Source organism: Echinops telfairi, unplaced genomic scaffold (assembly GCF_000313985.2).
Source record: "Echinops telfairi isolate 266 unplaced genomic scaffold, ASM31398v2 ScPeMD7_3533;HRSCAF=4204_0, whole genome shotgun sequence".
Classification (NCBI taxonomy): Eukaryota; Metazoa; Chordata; class Mammalia; order Afrosoricida; family Tenrecidae; genus Echinops; species Echinops telfairi.
In genome coordinates, this window is record NW_022107431.1 from 24583512 (window position 1) to 24599090 (window position 15579).

At 41.3% G+C, this 15579-nt stretch overlaps 1 protein-coding gene across 1 annotated transcript in view; it reads right to left on the reverse strand.

The window, feature by feature from the left end:
• The window catches only part of UTRN (utrophin), a 619010-nt gene that overhangs the window by 187780 nt on the left and 415651 nt on the right, over nucleotides 1-15579 (reverse strand). Inside the window, exon 52 of the mRNA XM_045294578.1 lies at nucleotides 5226-5382. Within this exon, the coding sequence (XP_045150513.1) occupies nucleotides 5226-5382 (157 nt within the window). The remainder of the gene's footprint in view (nucleotides 1-5225; nucleotides 5383-15579) is intronic.

Here is a 15579-nt window from a genome sequence, read left to right on the forward strand (position 1 = left end):
GGGCCGCATGCGGCCCACAGGCCCCCAGTTTGACACCCGATCTAGACCACCATGAACTTCTACAAAGCATCATTTTCACTGAAGATATGAATGAGAAAAGAAATAATCCAGCCCATACTCATAAACTCAACAATGCTATTGAGAATAACCATAGAATATACATCTAAGACAAGATCACAAAGCTAAAGAATCATACTGCCATGAACTTCCCTCAAGTCAGCCCCAGGCTCACGTGACTCCATGCACAATGGAGCAAACCACTGTCCCGAGCCAGCCCTATAATCAGCTGCAAAGAGAACCATTATTATCCATACGATTTTAATTGACTAATTTTCAGAGCTAGACCATTCTGCTAAAGCCTGATCGGTATCATAGAAAAGCTTGAGAGTTACAGAATGTTCCATGGAAAATCCAGGTATGACCCACTTACTGACCAGAAACAACCCTCAACAGTAGCCTGGACCATGCAGTGCAAGCTAAGTGAGAGCAATTGGGATAAAGTAGTAGCAACCTGAAAAATAAAATAAAGTTCTGAACTAAGCTCCAAAAAGTTTTAAGATATAGCCCCACTACTGCTCTTGGGTGTACCTCCAAATGTGTTATGTCATTTACAAAGTAAAGTTAAACTACTTCCAACTCACCTGATTCCTTTCCTCAGACCGTCAAGGGTATTGTGATTAAGTATTGGGGCAAGACTCAAAGAATAAAATAAATAAGAAAATGAATCTGGAAACTTAATTTTTACGTTCAAATCCATGAATAAATTCTCTCTCCCTAGAATCAGCATCTCTCTTCTGGCCGTGGTCATCCACGCTTTATGTAGAGTATCTGTCCACCACCCTGCCCTCTCCGCTCCTCTACCTGCTCTCCTCTAAGAACTGTCATTGGAAATAAATGGATCCCTCCACTAACACAGTTTCTAGCATCTCTTCTCATACCACCGCCTGGTTTCTTTACAGCTTGCTCTCCCCTTGCCCCAATGCCAACAATGATTCAGGCCCATGGAGTCTTCAATTCATTGACTGTAACACTAATTGTCCCTCATCTGTCCTCAGAGTTCTCCTTACCCAGCCTAAACTCCAAATTCATCCAGTTAGCATAACTCCATTTGGTATAATCCCATATCTTCTTTGCCACCAACCCCCACCCCCTTTCTTCTATCACATTTGCTTGATGAAATACAATTCTCCAACTGGCTCATAGCCATCAGTAAAACAACGAAACTTGACTGTAGAAAGACATACAAGTTCACTTTATGAAACATACTTAAAAACATAGCAGTCCTCACTTTAAATTCATGATGATGGACCTCAGGGACCTATAGTTTTAATAAACAAGGGTAAGTTTGATAGGTTTATTGTGTCAACTATGCTCCTGTATTCATCAGGATGCAGCTTGATTGGAGGGCAACCAAGATAAATGGCTCTCTGAGGCTGAATTCTTCCTTTTTTCCTTCTTGGTGAGTGGACCAGTGTGCTGCTGCATAAGCTAGTCTTTTGCCTCAACTGTGTGCTGTGCTACCTGGGGGCTGAGCCAACTTATGGATTGTGTTGCCATGCATGCATCACTACAGGCTCCATCGAGACCTGCTTTGCTAAGCTCCCGAGATACTGGCCTCTGCTATGCCTCAACTTCTCATCTTCCTGCTGTTGCCACCCCACTCTGCTAGGCCTGCTGCCTGTGGCCTACTCTGCTTGTCTTGCCTGAGGGCAGATTCCGCTGTCTGCTTCGTTGACTTGGACCAGCAGCTGGTTGTTGAGTTGAAGAATCTTCAGTATATGAACTGTTCCATGAAAGTGAGTTGAACTGAGCCCTCTGCACTGCTGTGTGGACTAATTAGCTGTTGTATTCCTTCTTGCTATATAAGCATATCCATATATAAAATCCATAAGTGTCCTGGTTTTGTTTCTTTGGAGAAACCTAACAGAGTAGGTAAAAAAATATTGCTACTATGGTTCCAGTTCACATTCCAAACAAAATATATTTAAGTACGTCAATGCAATCAGTGAGTTGCTGCTGGCAAGCTCTCTCAGTAATAAACTTCTAATCTCATTAGAGAGCCCTATCAAAAATAAAATTGCAACCCAAACTTTATCTTGTAATGGGATTTCCTGAGCCAATTTAATTCATGTTTCTATATGCAATTTTACCATCTTACCTTCTTATATGCTCGTATAGTCCACATCTCTCAAGCAAATGTACTCTTTCCTATGAAGACTAATCCTTCCACTTGGATCCCGTCCTCTCACACTTCCACAAACACCAACTTCCTACATCACCGATGTCTTCCTCTTTATAGAATCAGCATAACAACCTACAATGAGGTCAGCTCAGAAGATTATGGAAACTGAAGTTTGAGATTCCAAAGTGATAATCTTGATACATTTTCTTAAGGTTCATGGAGGACCACAGGGACATTTTAAGAAAACTGAAAACTGCATTGGTGAGAAAAAGGTCAGGAAAGTAATGCCAAGGAATCATTCTCCAGGTGATCTCATCCAATCTGGTAGCTTCAACTGCCATCAACATGTTGGTACTTGTTATCTCTAACCATGACCTTTCCCCTCAACATCAGCGATATAGCCAACTACCACAACTCTTGAATGTCAAAACCAAACTCTCAAATTTCCTTCTCAGGTTATTCCTCCATCAGTTGTCCTCGTTTCTCTAAATGCTTCTTCCATTCTTCCATTTGTTGCATCCAGAAACCTTGAACTCCTGACATCCTTGATTCTTCTCCATATCCAATCCATCAGCAGTTCCTCTTTTTTAATATCCATAGAAACTAATTACTCTGTCCGATCTCCTCTGTTGAAGCTCTGGTTGCATAGCGGGCTGGGATCTCCATTGTCCTCTTCAAACCACCAGGCGCTCCTCAAAGGAAAGATGGGGTTTCTACTCCCATAAAGAGTTACATGCTCAGAAACTCAGAGGGGCAGTTCTACCCTGTCCTAAAGGATCTCTATGAGTCAGCATCGATGCCATGGCCGTGAGTTTGGTTTTGAATATATATTGTCAGTCAGATCACAGCACTGTACTTCTCAAAATTTTCCATGTCTTCCCATCCCACCCAAAGTACAAAGGACTTTAAAGGACCCACGAGATCTGACTTTACCACTAGCCTTCCACCAGTAGCCACCCAACCCTTCTGAGCTCATCCCCTACCTCTATTCCGCTGAACTACTTCAACCACACTCTTCCCCGGAAACCCAAGGACATCGCATCTTCACGATCTTTGTGCTTGCTGTCCCTTTTCTTAAATCTTTCTTCCCCAACGATTAGCATTCTTTACAAGCCCCTCACTTACTTCTCTGTTCAAAACCACTCCATTTGTGGCAATTTTCCTGATCTTCTCCACACCAACTAGTACCTCTCACTGTGCACTCCCCTTCCGCTTGCTCCCTGGACCCTGCTGTATCCTGTTCATGGTGCTAACAGAACATGGTCGACATTTATTGCAGATCTGCCTAATGTTTGTTTCTTACTTCTAGAAACACGATACAAATTGTGTTTTGCTAACTGGTTGGTTTTCCAGTGACTAGAACAGTGCCTGGTGCATATTTATTGGACATAAATATATATTTGAGGGGGTTTCAAGAAGTTCCTGGAAAAATTCCACTACTATCTTCTAATCCCATTTTCCATGAACTTTTTGAAACTCCCTCATATGTGTACATGTGTGTGCATATATTATATGTGTATATATAGAGATATATAGAGATGATAAATAGAGAGAAGGCACAAAAGAATGGTTTATTTTTCTCATCTCACAGCTAATTCCGCTTCATATCCTCTTCTCAAGCATGAAGAGAAAATTGATACAAATAGTAAATTTTAATAACCTAGCCAAAAAAGTTCAAAACAAAATATATTTCAGATCTTACCACTCTGTATTACAGCAATTTACTACATAGATTACATAGATGATAACTTCTTTTAGGAGAGTGCATGTGTTTGTCATTTTAAAAATGCAAATAGAATTTCAGCATCAAATTAAAACATACAGATTTACCAGGAAGAAAAAGACTTCTACTGGTCAGATAGATATTAGTAGAACTCCCAAGACTAAGTTCCTTAAGCATCGTTTTTGTCTGGAAGGGAACTCAATTTTCAGCCAAACAATAGACCAGTCTATCATGTGAACAGTCTATGCACTTCCAATGAAAAGAAAAGATTCAAGAACAGAAGGGCAGCATTGGCCCGAAAACAAAGTTCTAAAAAGGAAGAGACAAAACAGAAAGGCAACAGAAACCGTAAGCACAGAAAGGAAGCGGGAAGATTGTTTTACATTGTAGGGCTTGCAATCAATGACATGGGACAAACTGTATAGGAATTATTGAATGGAAAATTGTGAATGGAAAATTGATTTTCTCTGTAAATGTTCACCCAAATCACACTAAAGTTAAAAAATATAAAATTTACTGCTTTAGAAAGAGGACTTGCTAAAACCCACTTCGATCACGAAAAAGAAAAAAAAAAGAAAGAGGACTTGCATTGAGTGTGACTAGCAAAATCAAGACATATAACAAACACAAGAAAATGGGCAAAAAGAGACAGTAAACAAATAGAGTGAGTTTGGCAAATAAGTTATATTACAGAGATTTAAGAATTTTAAACTTTTGCTAATAATATTTCAAGATATCTGTGTGATCTTCAGTGTGAAAGCAGAAATCTACATACGTGAATTTAAGCAGAATAAAAAATATCATTCAAAAATGTTTAAGGCCAGAAAATAAAACATGAATGATCTCAACTACTATGGTTTTCATTTGCTTTAAGACTGAAATGCACTCTATTATCTCATTTCCTTTTTGATTTTTGTTTAATATAATCAGGAAAGTTTATCATTTTTATGGCTCTAACATTATTAAAGATAAGTTCATTTGAAGTTTAAAAGAAAAGAAATTTCCTAATATATTAAAATCTATTGGAAGTTAGGAGATTTTGTGAGTTAGAAGCAACAGTATGCCTTAATTAGCTTTAAATGTTTGGGAGAAAGTTAGTTATCTTTTCTTATTTATTTCAGTTAAAAAAATGAAAGCAATGGATGCAATTTAAATAAAATGTCTGAACACTAATAATTAAAAGCAGGACAAATAAGATAAAAAGAAAGCACTAAGGTACCTGTTTGATTTTTAGATAATCGACCTTCATTTTATATCAGAGTACTTATTTCCCCAATGTCATGATCATTAAAAGGGCCCCACTACATGCGGTCCACTTACTCTACACTGATCGTGCTGGAGCTGCAGCGCTGGAACATCCCCCCCGATGGGCATTTGCTTCTTAAGCTCCTCATCCTTCATGGTCAGCCATCTGACCAGCTCTTCTAAAGACGTCAGCAGCCTGTTCCACTTCTCAGCACTGGCCTCCAAATGGGCCCTATTAACAAAGGACAGAGATCCCCGTTAGAAATTCGATTTGCACTCACAAAATTACCTTCCTTTAGTCTAGCATTACTAAACAGCCAATTTCCAATAAAGATGATGACTGATTAAGACAAATAAAGCAACAAGAAAAGATTTCTGACAAGAAAAATCTGCTTTATGCAAGCTATAAGATTGAACTGGTGGCACAGTGGATGATACATTGACCCATTAACTACAAGGTCAGCAGTTCAAACCTACCAGCAGTTCCTTGGAAGAGAGATGAGGTTTTCTGCACCTGTAAAGATTTACCACCTCAGAAACCCGAAGGGGCAATTCCACCCAGGGCTGTTATGAGTTAGAATTGGGTTTTTATTTGTGTGAGTGTGTGTGTGTGTGAAGATATTTATACAGGAAGATAGATCTAAAAATGTTGGTGTGTATATGTGCATGTGTGTTTGAGAGAATGAAAGGATATATTATTATCTATAAAAACTCTAAACCATACACCCTCATACCACAAATGCATTCTTCTGAAGCTTTCAAGAAGGGCAGCTATGTAGCAATGATGACTGTGTAATCCCCCACCCACACCCCAAGCGGAACGAATAACAGAATTGTAGGTGAACAGATATGTTGGATGGTGTAAAATATAGCAATAATAATAATAATGGTTCCAGAAGGGTAAGTGGAGAAGAGAGAGGAGAAAGGGGAGCTGATATCAAAGTGTTCAAGAAGAAAGAAAATGTTTTGAAAATGATGGTGGCAAAAATTGTGCAATTAAACTTGATCTAATTGAATTATTGTTATAATAGCTGTAAGAGCTCTCAATAGAGTGATTTTTTCAAAAAAGTAAAGCTAGGAAATAAAATGATAAGAGCAAGTTTTAGTACCTTATGTGTAATATATATATTCTTTAATTTCAACTATATACAATAAGATTTCCCCAAAAAATGTGGAAAATGTTCAGTATCTTTTGATTCCAATATCCCACAAACTTTCTCAAGTCCCCTGGTACATGGAGAGAGAGAAAAATTATATGTAAATAAAATATTTAGAACGACATACCAGATGTGGTTACAACTGAAAGCATAGGAAACACATAATTTGTATTTATTTTGCCTTACTTAAACATTTAAAGTACATTCTTTAAAAAAATGTTTTAGGAAATGCATTTATAGCATCTCACTTTCTCTTTTAAGCAAATACAGTACTAAAAACAATCGCCACCAACAATGGCCTCACGAGACTGGAAAACAAGAACACATGGCCTAAACTGAAGAATACTCAGCTTAAAGCTGATGGATGTCCTGTGACAGATATTCACTGTGATCAGAGACTAACTGTGCTGAGTTAGTGACTGTAGTACTTTATACCTTGATGTAAAGGTGAGTGCTTTGTTGCGATTATAATTCTGGGTTTTAGCATAGAAAATTAGCTTTGTGATTCTAAAATTATGAACTTTATAATCAGGGCACCGCTTTGAATAAGTACAGTTTTATCGGTTCAAATTTCCAATCAAAGCAAATGCCCAGGGGAATAGAAGTGTGAATTAAAAGCACAAACTTGCTAGTGGCTTTTCTTAGGGCTCTGAAGAAAACCCAGTTATCTGGCATCAACCCTCTCTGCGGGCTTGATTTGAAAAGATGGATCAGACACAAAAAATTCCAGAGACTCTAGGCCTTTAGTCCACCCTGGAGCCCAGCAGTGAGACTGTGAATGTGGATTTCAGTGCTAACCCAGGTGACCTGGAATTACCTTGACTGCCCATGCCCTTTAAGACTCAAAGAAGCAAAGCTGACAGACACAAACACAGAGCTTTATTGTATGACAGCTTTCCAAGAGTAAAGACTTCCCCTCTAGCTGTCTTTCAGTGCACAGGAATGAAGTGGGTGTACCTATACACGGTGCATATTCTCCTGAGACGGAGTTATAATTTTCCATGTATCATGGCCGTCCTTCTCAAAACCCTCATTGGTATGCCCGAAATCTCTGTTTACCAAGCTTCATATCCTCTGATATAACTCTCGCAGGACCTCCATAAATCTGTCTTTCTGGACAGCTAGGGGAACCACGGTTCGTCCAACCAGGCAAAGCCACTGCTGCCTCTTAGACCTATCAGTAATTTCCTCTTTGAAAACCTGATCTTCTTCCACTTTGTCTCAATGGTGCTAGCTTCCCTGTGGTTAATGTGAACAACTGTTCGCTCCTGGGTCATGTTAGATGCGATTCCTAACAAGGTGAATTCACTAATATCATGTCACGGCTCCAAAGTGCATTGTGTTTTCAGAAGAACAACTATAATCTGCTCACCTCTAATCTACAAAATAACAACTAGAATGTAACAACCAGTATTTTGGCTGAAAATAGAAGCTGGAGTTCTGCATACTTAAACAGCCTGGCCCAGCATCCACTGCCACATACAAAAGTCCAATTCTTTCTCCATCAACTTACGGTTTCGTTGTTGCTGGGTGCTATCAATTGGATTCCGACTTACAAAGACCCGAAGTACAAGAAGACTCCCTGCCTGTGCCATCCGTCCAACTGCTGGGATGGGTGAGCCACCCAGGATAAACTATTCAAACACCAAGCTTCTATGTTTAACTCAAAAAAAAGCTAGGTGCAAAGTAATACAAAACTTCTACGTATAGGACAAAGTTCAAAGCATTTTATAACTCCCTGAAAACTGTCTGATTAAAAAATCGACACTTCTCTCTTGCACTATGATTGGGATGGCTCATCCCCTCACTTGACAAAATAATGCTTTAACTGGGTTTTGATCCTGCTTAAGCCCTAGGTTTTCTGTGTTCATAGTGATTGATTTCAGGCCAAGTCTGTAATTACCTTTCTCTGATAAACAATAATTTTACTGTCACAGCGCAGAACTAAATAATTTCAGTGGTACTCACTGAAAATTCTCCTTGCTGTGCAGTTACAAAGCATTCTGCAGCACGCACTGAACGGAGCTGTTGCAAATCCTTTCCCACGTGTCCAGAGGTTCAAGGGAAGGACTGCTGGACAGCAGAGCTCCTCAGCCACTTCAGGGCCGGGTGTCTCTGTGCGCAAAGTGCGCATGCATGCACCTTGACCCCGTGCTTCAGATGATCAGATCCTGTTTCTTCCGGCTCTGAGCTTAACTCTTTAATCAATAAATAAACCATGCGTTATATTCTTTGAAATCCAGTTACACACACTTTTTGTACTGAAGAGCGTGCAAATATCTTGTTCAATGCAATTAACTCCATTGACTGCACAGAAATAATGAACCTGACCACTTCAACTTCAGGCATAAGAAGTACAAGTTATCTTGAAGAAGTCAGCACCGTAAGCCTGATCTACAAAGATGAAAGCAAAATGGTTTAAGAGAATACTAAGGTGACTTTGAAATTATTTATATATATATATATATATATAAAGGTAGCATTGATATAGATGTTTCTCTGCATCTTTCTTTCCCTGTCATAAAAAGAGCAAGCTGGTCTGGCAGTCTTTGTCTGGTGAATCTGTTCTGGTTATTCTCTAATACCTCATAACTACCAATTCAGTGGATTACTCCCATATGGCAGAATAAAGGCACGCTTCCGTAGTAACCTTCAGTGTTCTACTTTCAATTTAATTCTTTCATCTCATAAGATGAAAGCCCCCTTTGGGGGCATGAACAGGGTGGGGTGGGGTGGAGGCAATGGGTGAATGCTTTGTTAAGAAAACACCTGAAATTTGTGTTTGATGTAGTTGTACTCTCTCAATTTGACTACAAACATTTTCGAGTTTAAAATTCCCCCAAGACTACTGATACATAACCAGTCATGTTTTTGGAATCTTTACTTAAAACATTGATTTAGCTAACCCCCGCCCCCCGGCATTCATGTAAACATGATCGATTACCCTACCTTCTCAATACTTCTAGTTCACTCCTACGCTACTTCATGGGCACAGAGTCATAGTCCTCTCAACAGACAGATTAAAAACTAAGGCTGGCATCTAGTACAGACTAAACAATTAAGCTGCTTAGATGCAATCATTTCTTTTGTAACTCTGTGATTTTGAGAAATGTATTGCACAGAGACATTAGAAGATATGCTTCATCATTGCTACCCTGCACCCTGATTGGCTCGTCTCCTCCCCTCAACCCTTCAGCGAGGGGGTGTCCAGTTGCCTACCGATGGGCTTTGAGTCTCCACTCTGCACTCACCCACCTTTATAATGATATTTTTTGTTCTTGGATGCTTGATACCTGATCCCTTCGACAGCTCATGGTCATGCATGCTGTTGTGCTTCTTCCATGTGGACTTTGTTGCTTCTGAGCTAGTTGGCCGCTTGTGTATCTTCAAGCCTTTAAGACCCCAGATGCTATATCTTTTGATAGCCTGGCACCATCTGCTTACTTCACCACCTTTGCTTATAAACACGATTGTCTTACCTACTGATCTGAATTTTAGTTCTTTGATGTCTGATAACTGGTCCCTTCTGCACCTTGTGGTCAGACAGGCTGGTGTGCTACTTCCATGTGGGCTTTGATGCTTCTGAGCTAGATGGCCACTTGTTTATCTTCAAGCCTTTAAGACCCCAGACGCTATGTCACTTGATAGCCGGGCACCATTAGCTCTCTTCCCCACATTTGCTTATGTACACATTTGTCTTCAGTGATTGTATCAGTAAAGCGGACACCCACTGATATGATAAATGCTCCCCCCCCCCACTATCCCAATTCTACCTTACAAATTTGGCTAGACCAGAGGATGTACATTGGTACAGATAGCAACTGGAAACACAGGGAATCCAGGACAGATGACTCCTTCAGGACCACTGATGAAAGGGGCGAGGCCTGAAGGGTGAAGGGAACGTGAGGTGGAAAGGGGGAACCGATTACAAGAATCTAGGTATTGCCTCCTCCCTGGGGGAGGGACAGCAGAGAAGAGGGCGGGGGGAGACGTAGGACAGTGTAACTTATGACAAAACTATAATAAGTTATGAATTATGAAGGGTTCATGAGGGATGGGGGTGTGGAGGGAGGGGGAAAATGAGCAACTGATTTTAAGGGCTGAGGTGGAGGGCAAACGTTTTGAGAATGATGAGGGCAGCGAATGTACATATGGGCTTGACATAATGGATGGATGTATGGATTGTGATGAGAATTGTACAAGCCCCCAATAAAATAATTTTTAAATAAAGAAGAAATAGAGACAAAAAGGGTTCAATTTCGCCGTAAGTCAGAATCAACTTGATCCCGGTGAGTTTGGTTTGTCAGTTTCTGGGGCTGCGTAGCTAGAGAGACTTCGTAAAGGTGAACTCAATGGGCAGTGGTGACACTGTGGTGGTGATGACGAGGATGGCCCCAGCGGAAGGGACACTGACCCAAATATTCACATGAAGGGGCCGATTCAAACCTGGAAAGGAATATGATAATGCGCCAAGAAAACCAGGGTCCCAATTTCACTGACAACAAGTTGCTACTGATTTGGGGAGACCCCCTGGAAGGGTTTTCTGAAGCTCCACATGTTTACAAAAGCAGCCTGCCTCATGTGTCTCCCAGAGAGCAGCTGGTGGGTGTGGTCTGCTGACTTTCTGATCAGTAGCTTGATGCTTAACCTACTGCACCACCAGGGCTCTGGCTTGCCAAGACCAAGGAAAAGAGATGTCCCTCCCTATCATAAAGTATATGATGAAGAGACAGCTGCGAGCGCTGTTTAAATTGGTATGTCTTTCTTTTTAAAAACGTACATAAAGGAAGGGTACAACATCATTTGAATATAGTAGACAATGAACTCTGAAGAACACAGTATCACAGCTTCTACCTTTCAGGAAAGTGTTTTTTCAAACTAGTGATCATGGCTTCTCTTAGTGCACAGATAGGAAAACGAGAAGAAAGCACATGATCTAGTCCAACATTTTCTCACTTGTTCAGTACAGATGGACATTTATTGAACACCCACTCTGATACCAGGCCCCGGACTAGTGCACAGAAGGAAATATATGAGTTCAACAATTCCCGCATCAAGTGTGAAGGAAGACCACTCCCAAGACTAAACTCACTGCCATGAAATCGATGCCGATTCCCGGGACTCTGTAAGGCCAGAGTAGAGTTGGGTTTCTGAGACTGTAAATCTTTACAAGACAGACAGCATCATCTTTCTCCATTGTGGCGCCTGGTGGTTTACAACTGCTGACCTTGGGGGTTAGTAGCCCAGTGGGTAATCCACTAAGGCCACCAGGGCTCCTGGAGAAAGATAAGTACCCCCCCAGCCAACCTGACAACAGTCCTGCGGGAAACCCGGGCTCGGAAAAGGGAGACACTTGTTCAGGTTGCCAAAGTGAGAATTTGGAACCTGAACTTTCTACTCCTACTCCATAGCTTCCCTCGTGGGCAGCAGTTCAGGTAAATAGAAACTGCCCAGGTCTATTTCTTTGTAGGGAAGTAGATCGCTGTTGGCCTGTTCTCAAGAGGGACCAGCTCTTGGAAAAGGGTCAGCATAAAAGAGGAATCCGCTCAGTGAACTGGAGCAGAGTGACAGTGTGGCTGCAACAGTGGGCTCGACCACAGTGGCCACTGCTAACGATGCCACGGGGCTGGCATGGTGTTTCGGTCTGTTGTGCACGGGCTTACTGTGAGTGGGAACAAACTGGACAGCAGCACACAGCAGCACACAGCAGCAACAAAGATACTGCTGGAAAGCAGATCTACCAAGGAGTCTAGTAATTCAAGCAGGCTACCCAAATGGCTGGAATTTGGAGTCTACCTGAGGCACCTGGGACAAAATGCCTGTCGATCTACTTCCCCAAAAGCCAGGCACTGAAAATTCGATAGTGCCCAGTTCTCCTCAAGACACACAGCAGGTCATCACCCCAGTGAAGCCAGGAAGTCTCCCCTCCCCCACCCCTTCCACCTTAAGGACCACACAGGATCAGAAGTCTGGTTTTGTATTTGAAGAGTGGAAGGATAGAATTTCTTATATTCTTATTAGGATATAGCTTATGCACTGATGGTGTAGTGGTTATGCGTTAGGTTCCGATCTACAAAGTCCGCAGTTCGAAACCACCGGCTGCTCCATGGGAGATAAACCAGGCTTTCTAAAATTGCGATTTGGGTTACAAGGAAAGCAAATGCGACGAATTCAAGAATGACAGGTAGTCTTAAAAGGGCATTACTGCTACTCCCAGGAAGGGTAGTAAGGTCTAGCAGAAGCCTAGGGAGACCTGACACTCTGCTCTCATAAAAAATGCAGTTTAGCTAGATCTATAGAGACAGTAACTGGATTGGTAATTGCCCAGAGGAAGCACAGCAAGGGAGGGAAATGAGGAGCTACCAACGAGCCCATGAAGAAAATATTCTGAAATTGATGGTGGTGATGGTGGCACCAATCCTCTAAATATCACTGAATGATGAAATTGCACAATACGGGCCGTGGATCCCAATAAAGATATAGTAAAAGAACACTGCAGCTTAAAACCCCCAGTGCAGCCGTTAGTTCCGCTCTTCTCTCAGGGTCGCTATGAGCCGGAATCCCCTCCAGGCAGCGGGCAACAGATGTCAGATGCCAGGCTTTCTGATGAGTGCCAGAGATGTACTACCAAAATGGTGCCTACCACCTGCTACTTCCATTCTCATTTCAATTGCGTGAGGTAATTCCAACTTCAGTTTCACTCTCAACAATCACACTTGCCGCAGGAGTCCTGTACTGAGAGCAATAACATGGCAGCATTTCTCCCAGCAAATAAAGATCCAGTGGAAAGCATGACACCAGCGCAGCGACAGAGGGACACGGTGGGCTCCTTTATCGGAGCTGGGGGAAGGGGATTTCTGCGGTTTTATAATACAGCTAACAAACCAGCTAGCTACAGTTGAAGTGGTGTCAAGGACATTGTAAAATGTGATAACATTAGATGCAAATGATTGTGTTAAAGGTTAATCTTCTCTAAAGGCTTTTTAAAAAGGTTCCCTGCATATTTCAGAGACTCATAAATGGAAGGGTAGATAGAATTTTCTTTTAACTGTTTTCATTAGATCAGACAATTTCACTGGACTTTGAAACCATATATTAATAAGGATCTATATTAAACACCATAAGGCTGATAAATAGATCTTCCATGAATACAATCCTAAATTAAACACACTCAATGCAAAAATGCAAGCCATGTCATTCCTAATAATAAACAGATCATACAATGATTTAATTCCCTTCCCCCCGCAACTTGGATTATAAAATAACAAGTTTTGCTCGAAGCTATGTTTCTAAGTCAAGTTTTAAATCATCAGCTATCCATTCTTACACGGATGTTACTGAAATGTCTAGTTGTATGTATGTTCTTTAGATTGCAAATGAAGTCTGTGGTACATTGGATTTTACTTCTAAAAAGGTTTAATCATGATTATCTGAAAGATTTCAATATTGAAGGTGCTAACCTATAATCACATCCTGGCCAAGTCAGGCAATGCTTGTAAAGCACTTAGCGCAAGGGCTGGCCGGTGAATGCACAATAGATATTACCTTCTATTGGGATCTTTGGCAGACATTCTCTTTTCTAAAAAATAATCATAAATTATAGTCAATACTCCCTGCCATGCCAATATCGACTTTAGTGCAATTAAAGCAGAACTTGAAGCACAGACCACATGAATATTGTATACTCCCAGGAGCAGAGGGGCCTCTATCAGATAGACGCATTCTTAGAAAGAATGCAGCCATGCAGAAAGGCAGGGCTGCAGAATCTAGAGCTAAAGAACAACAGAATGTTTGGAACTAGGCCTAGGAATTGCAGCACCAAGGGAAAAGGAAAAATGTCAAACGATGGAAGAAATGTTACCTTTTTCCCCTCCCACTTTCTGGAGCAACATGAGACAGCCCAGGATTAAGAAGCGGGCAGGAAAGTGTGTGTGTGTGTCAGGGACCAGACCCTGAGAAAGAAGACCGAGGAAACGCACGGGGCAGGGGGACGTGAAGGTCCCGAGATTCCTGGCATGGTTTACTGTAGACTCTAAGCTTTGCCAAAGGACTGCAGGACATCTGAAAGCAGGAAGAGTTTAAGCAACTAAAGGTTAGGAGAAAAATCCAGAAGAAGAAAAAAATAGGGAGAAAGCTAAGAATTCCACAGTTGAAATGATTGAAGGGGGTGCTTTTTAAGAGAGCAACCTAGTTGGAAGGTAGATGCTACAGCTCCATTCTCTAAAAATGGATAAAAGTACAAGGTCTCTAGTTTTATTTTCCAGTGGGTCAGCACCAACTCCTGGATGATTATGTATGTACATATGCATGTCTGTACGCATGTATGTATGCAATGTTCAGTCCCAAGCCATCTACAAAGTTCTTTGTGTGTTTGAGTCCACTGTGTCCATTATCTTGTGGAGGGTTTTCCTCAGTTCATTGGCTCTCTTCCAAACATGATGTTCTTTTCTAACAATTGGTTTGCTAGTAGGATAAGAACATTCTGCAATATAGTAGACTAACAGGAAGGCATCTCTTTGGGTGAGGTCCATAACTTTGTGGATGCAAGGGGAGCAGTTATATTGATGATGTAAACAATTCTGACTCAAGACAACAGTCTCATTTCCAACTAACAGGGTAAAAACTAATCATGTTCTGATGCACACAGCCAGGTGAAGGGAAGCCGCCGGTGGACTAAGCCACTGGTGACTCCCCTCTGACCATAGACCAGGGGTGTGAACAGCCTTGCTATCACACAGAACACATTAAAAAGTGGATTACTGAAGATGGAGTTGGGTTAAAATTTAACACCTAATCGGTCTCCCTTTTGATTCACTTGAATTTGTTTCAGTTTTTAACATTTCCTGCTTCCTTTTTGATTGAGAGTCTTAGCTGTTTTCCATCATTATTCTTGTTAGATGTTAATGTTTTTCTGTATATGAAATCTAAGGAAGGCAAATCTGTCAAGTCAGTAACGGGATTCATTGTTCCTTGAGGGTATGGCAGGGGAGGCAGGGGGGAAATGGGGAGCTAAAAACAATGAGTATCAGAAGATAGAAAATGTTCTAAAACTGATTGGGGTGATGATTGTACACCCCTTCTTGATGTGATTAAACTGCTGAATTGTATGATGGGTGAAGTCTATATCCTTAAAACGGTTTTTAAAAGAAAGGGCAGAAAGGTGTTATCATCCAAGTGTCAGAGTAGAAACACAGGTTGGAGAAAGTTCACGGGAAGAGGACAATGGAAGCTTCCTGGACCTTGACCATCTCATGGCTGCATCCCCATGTGGA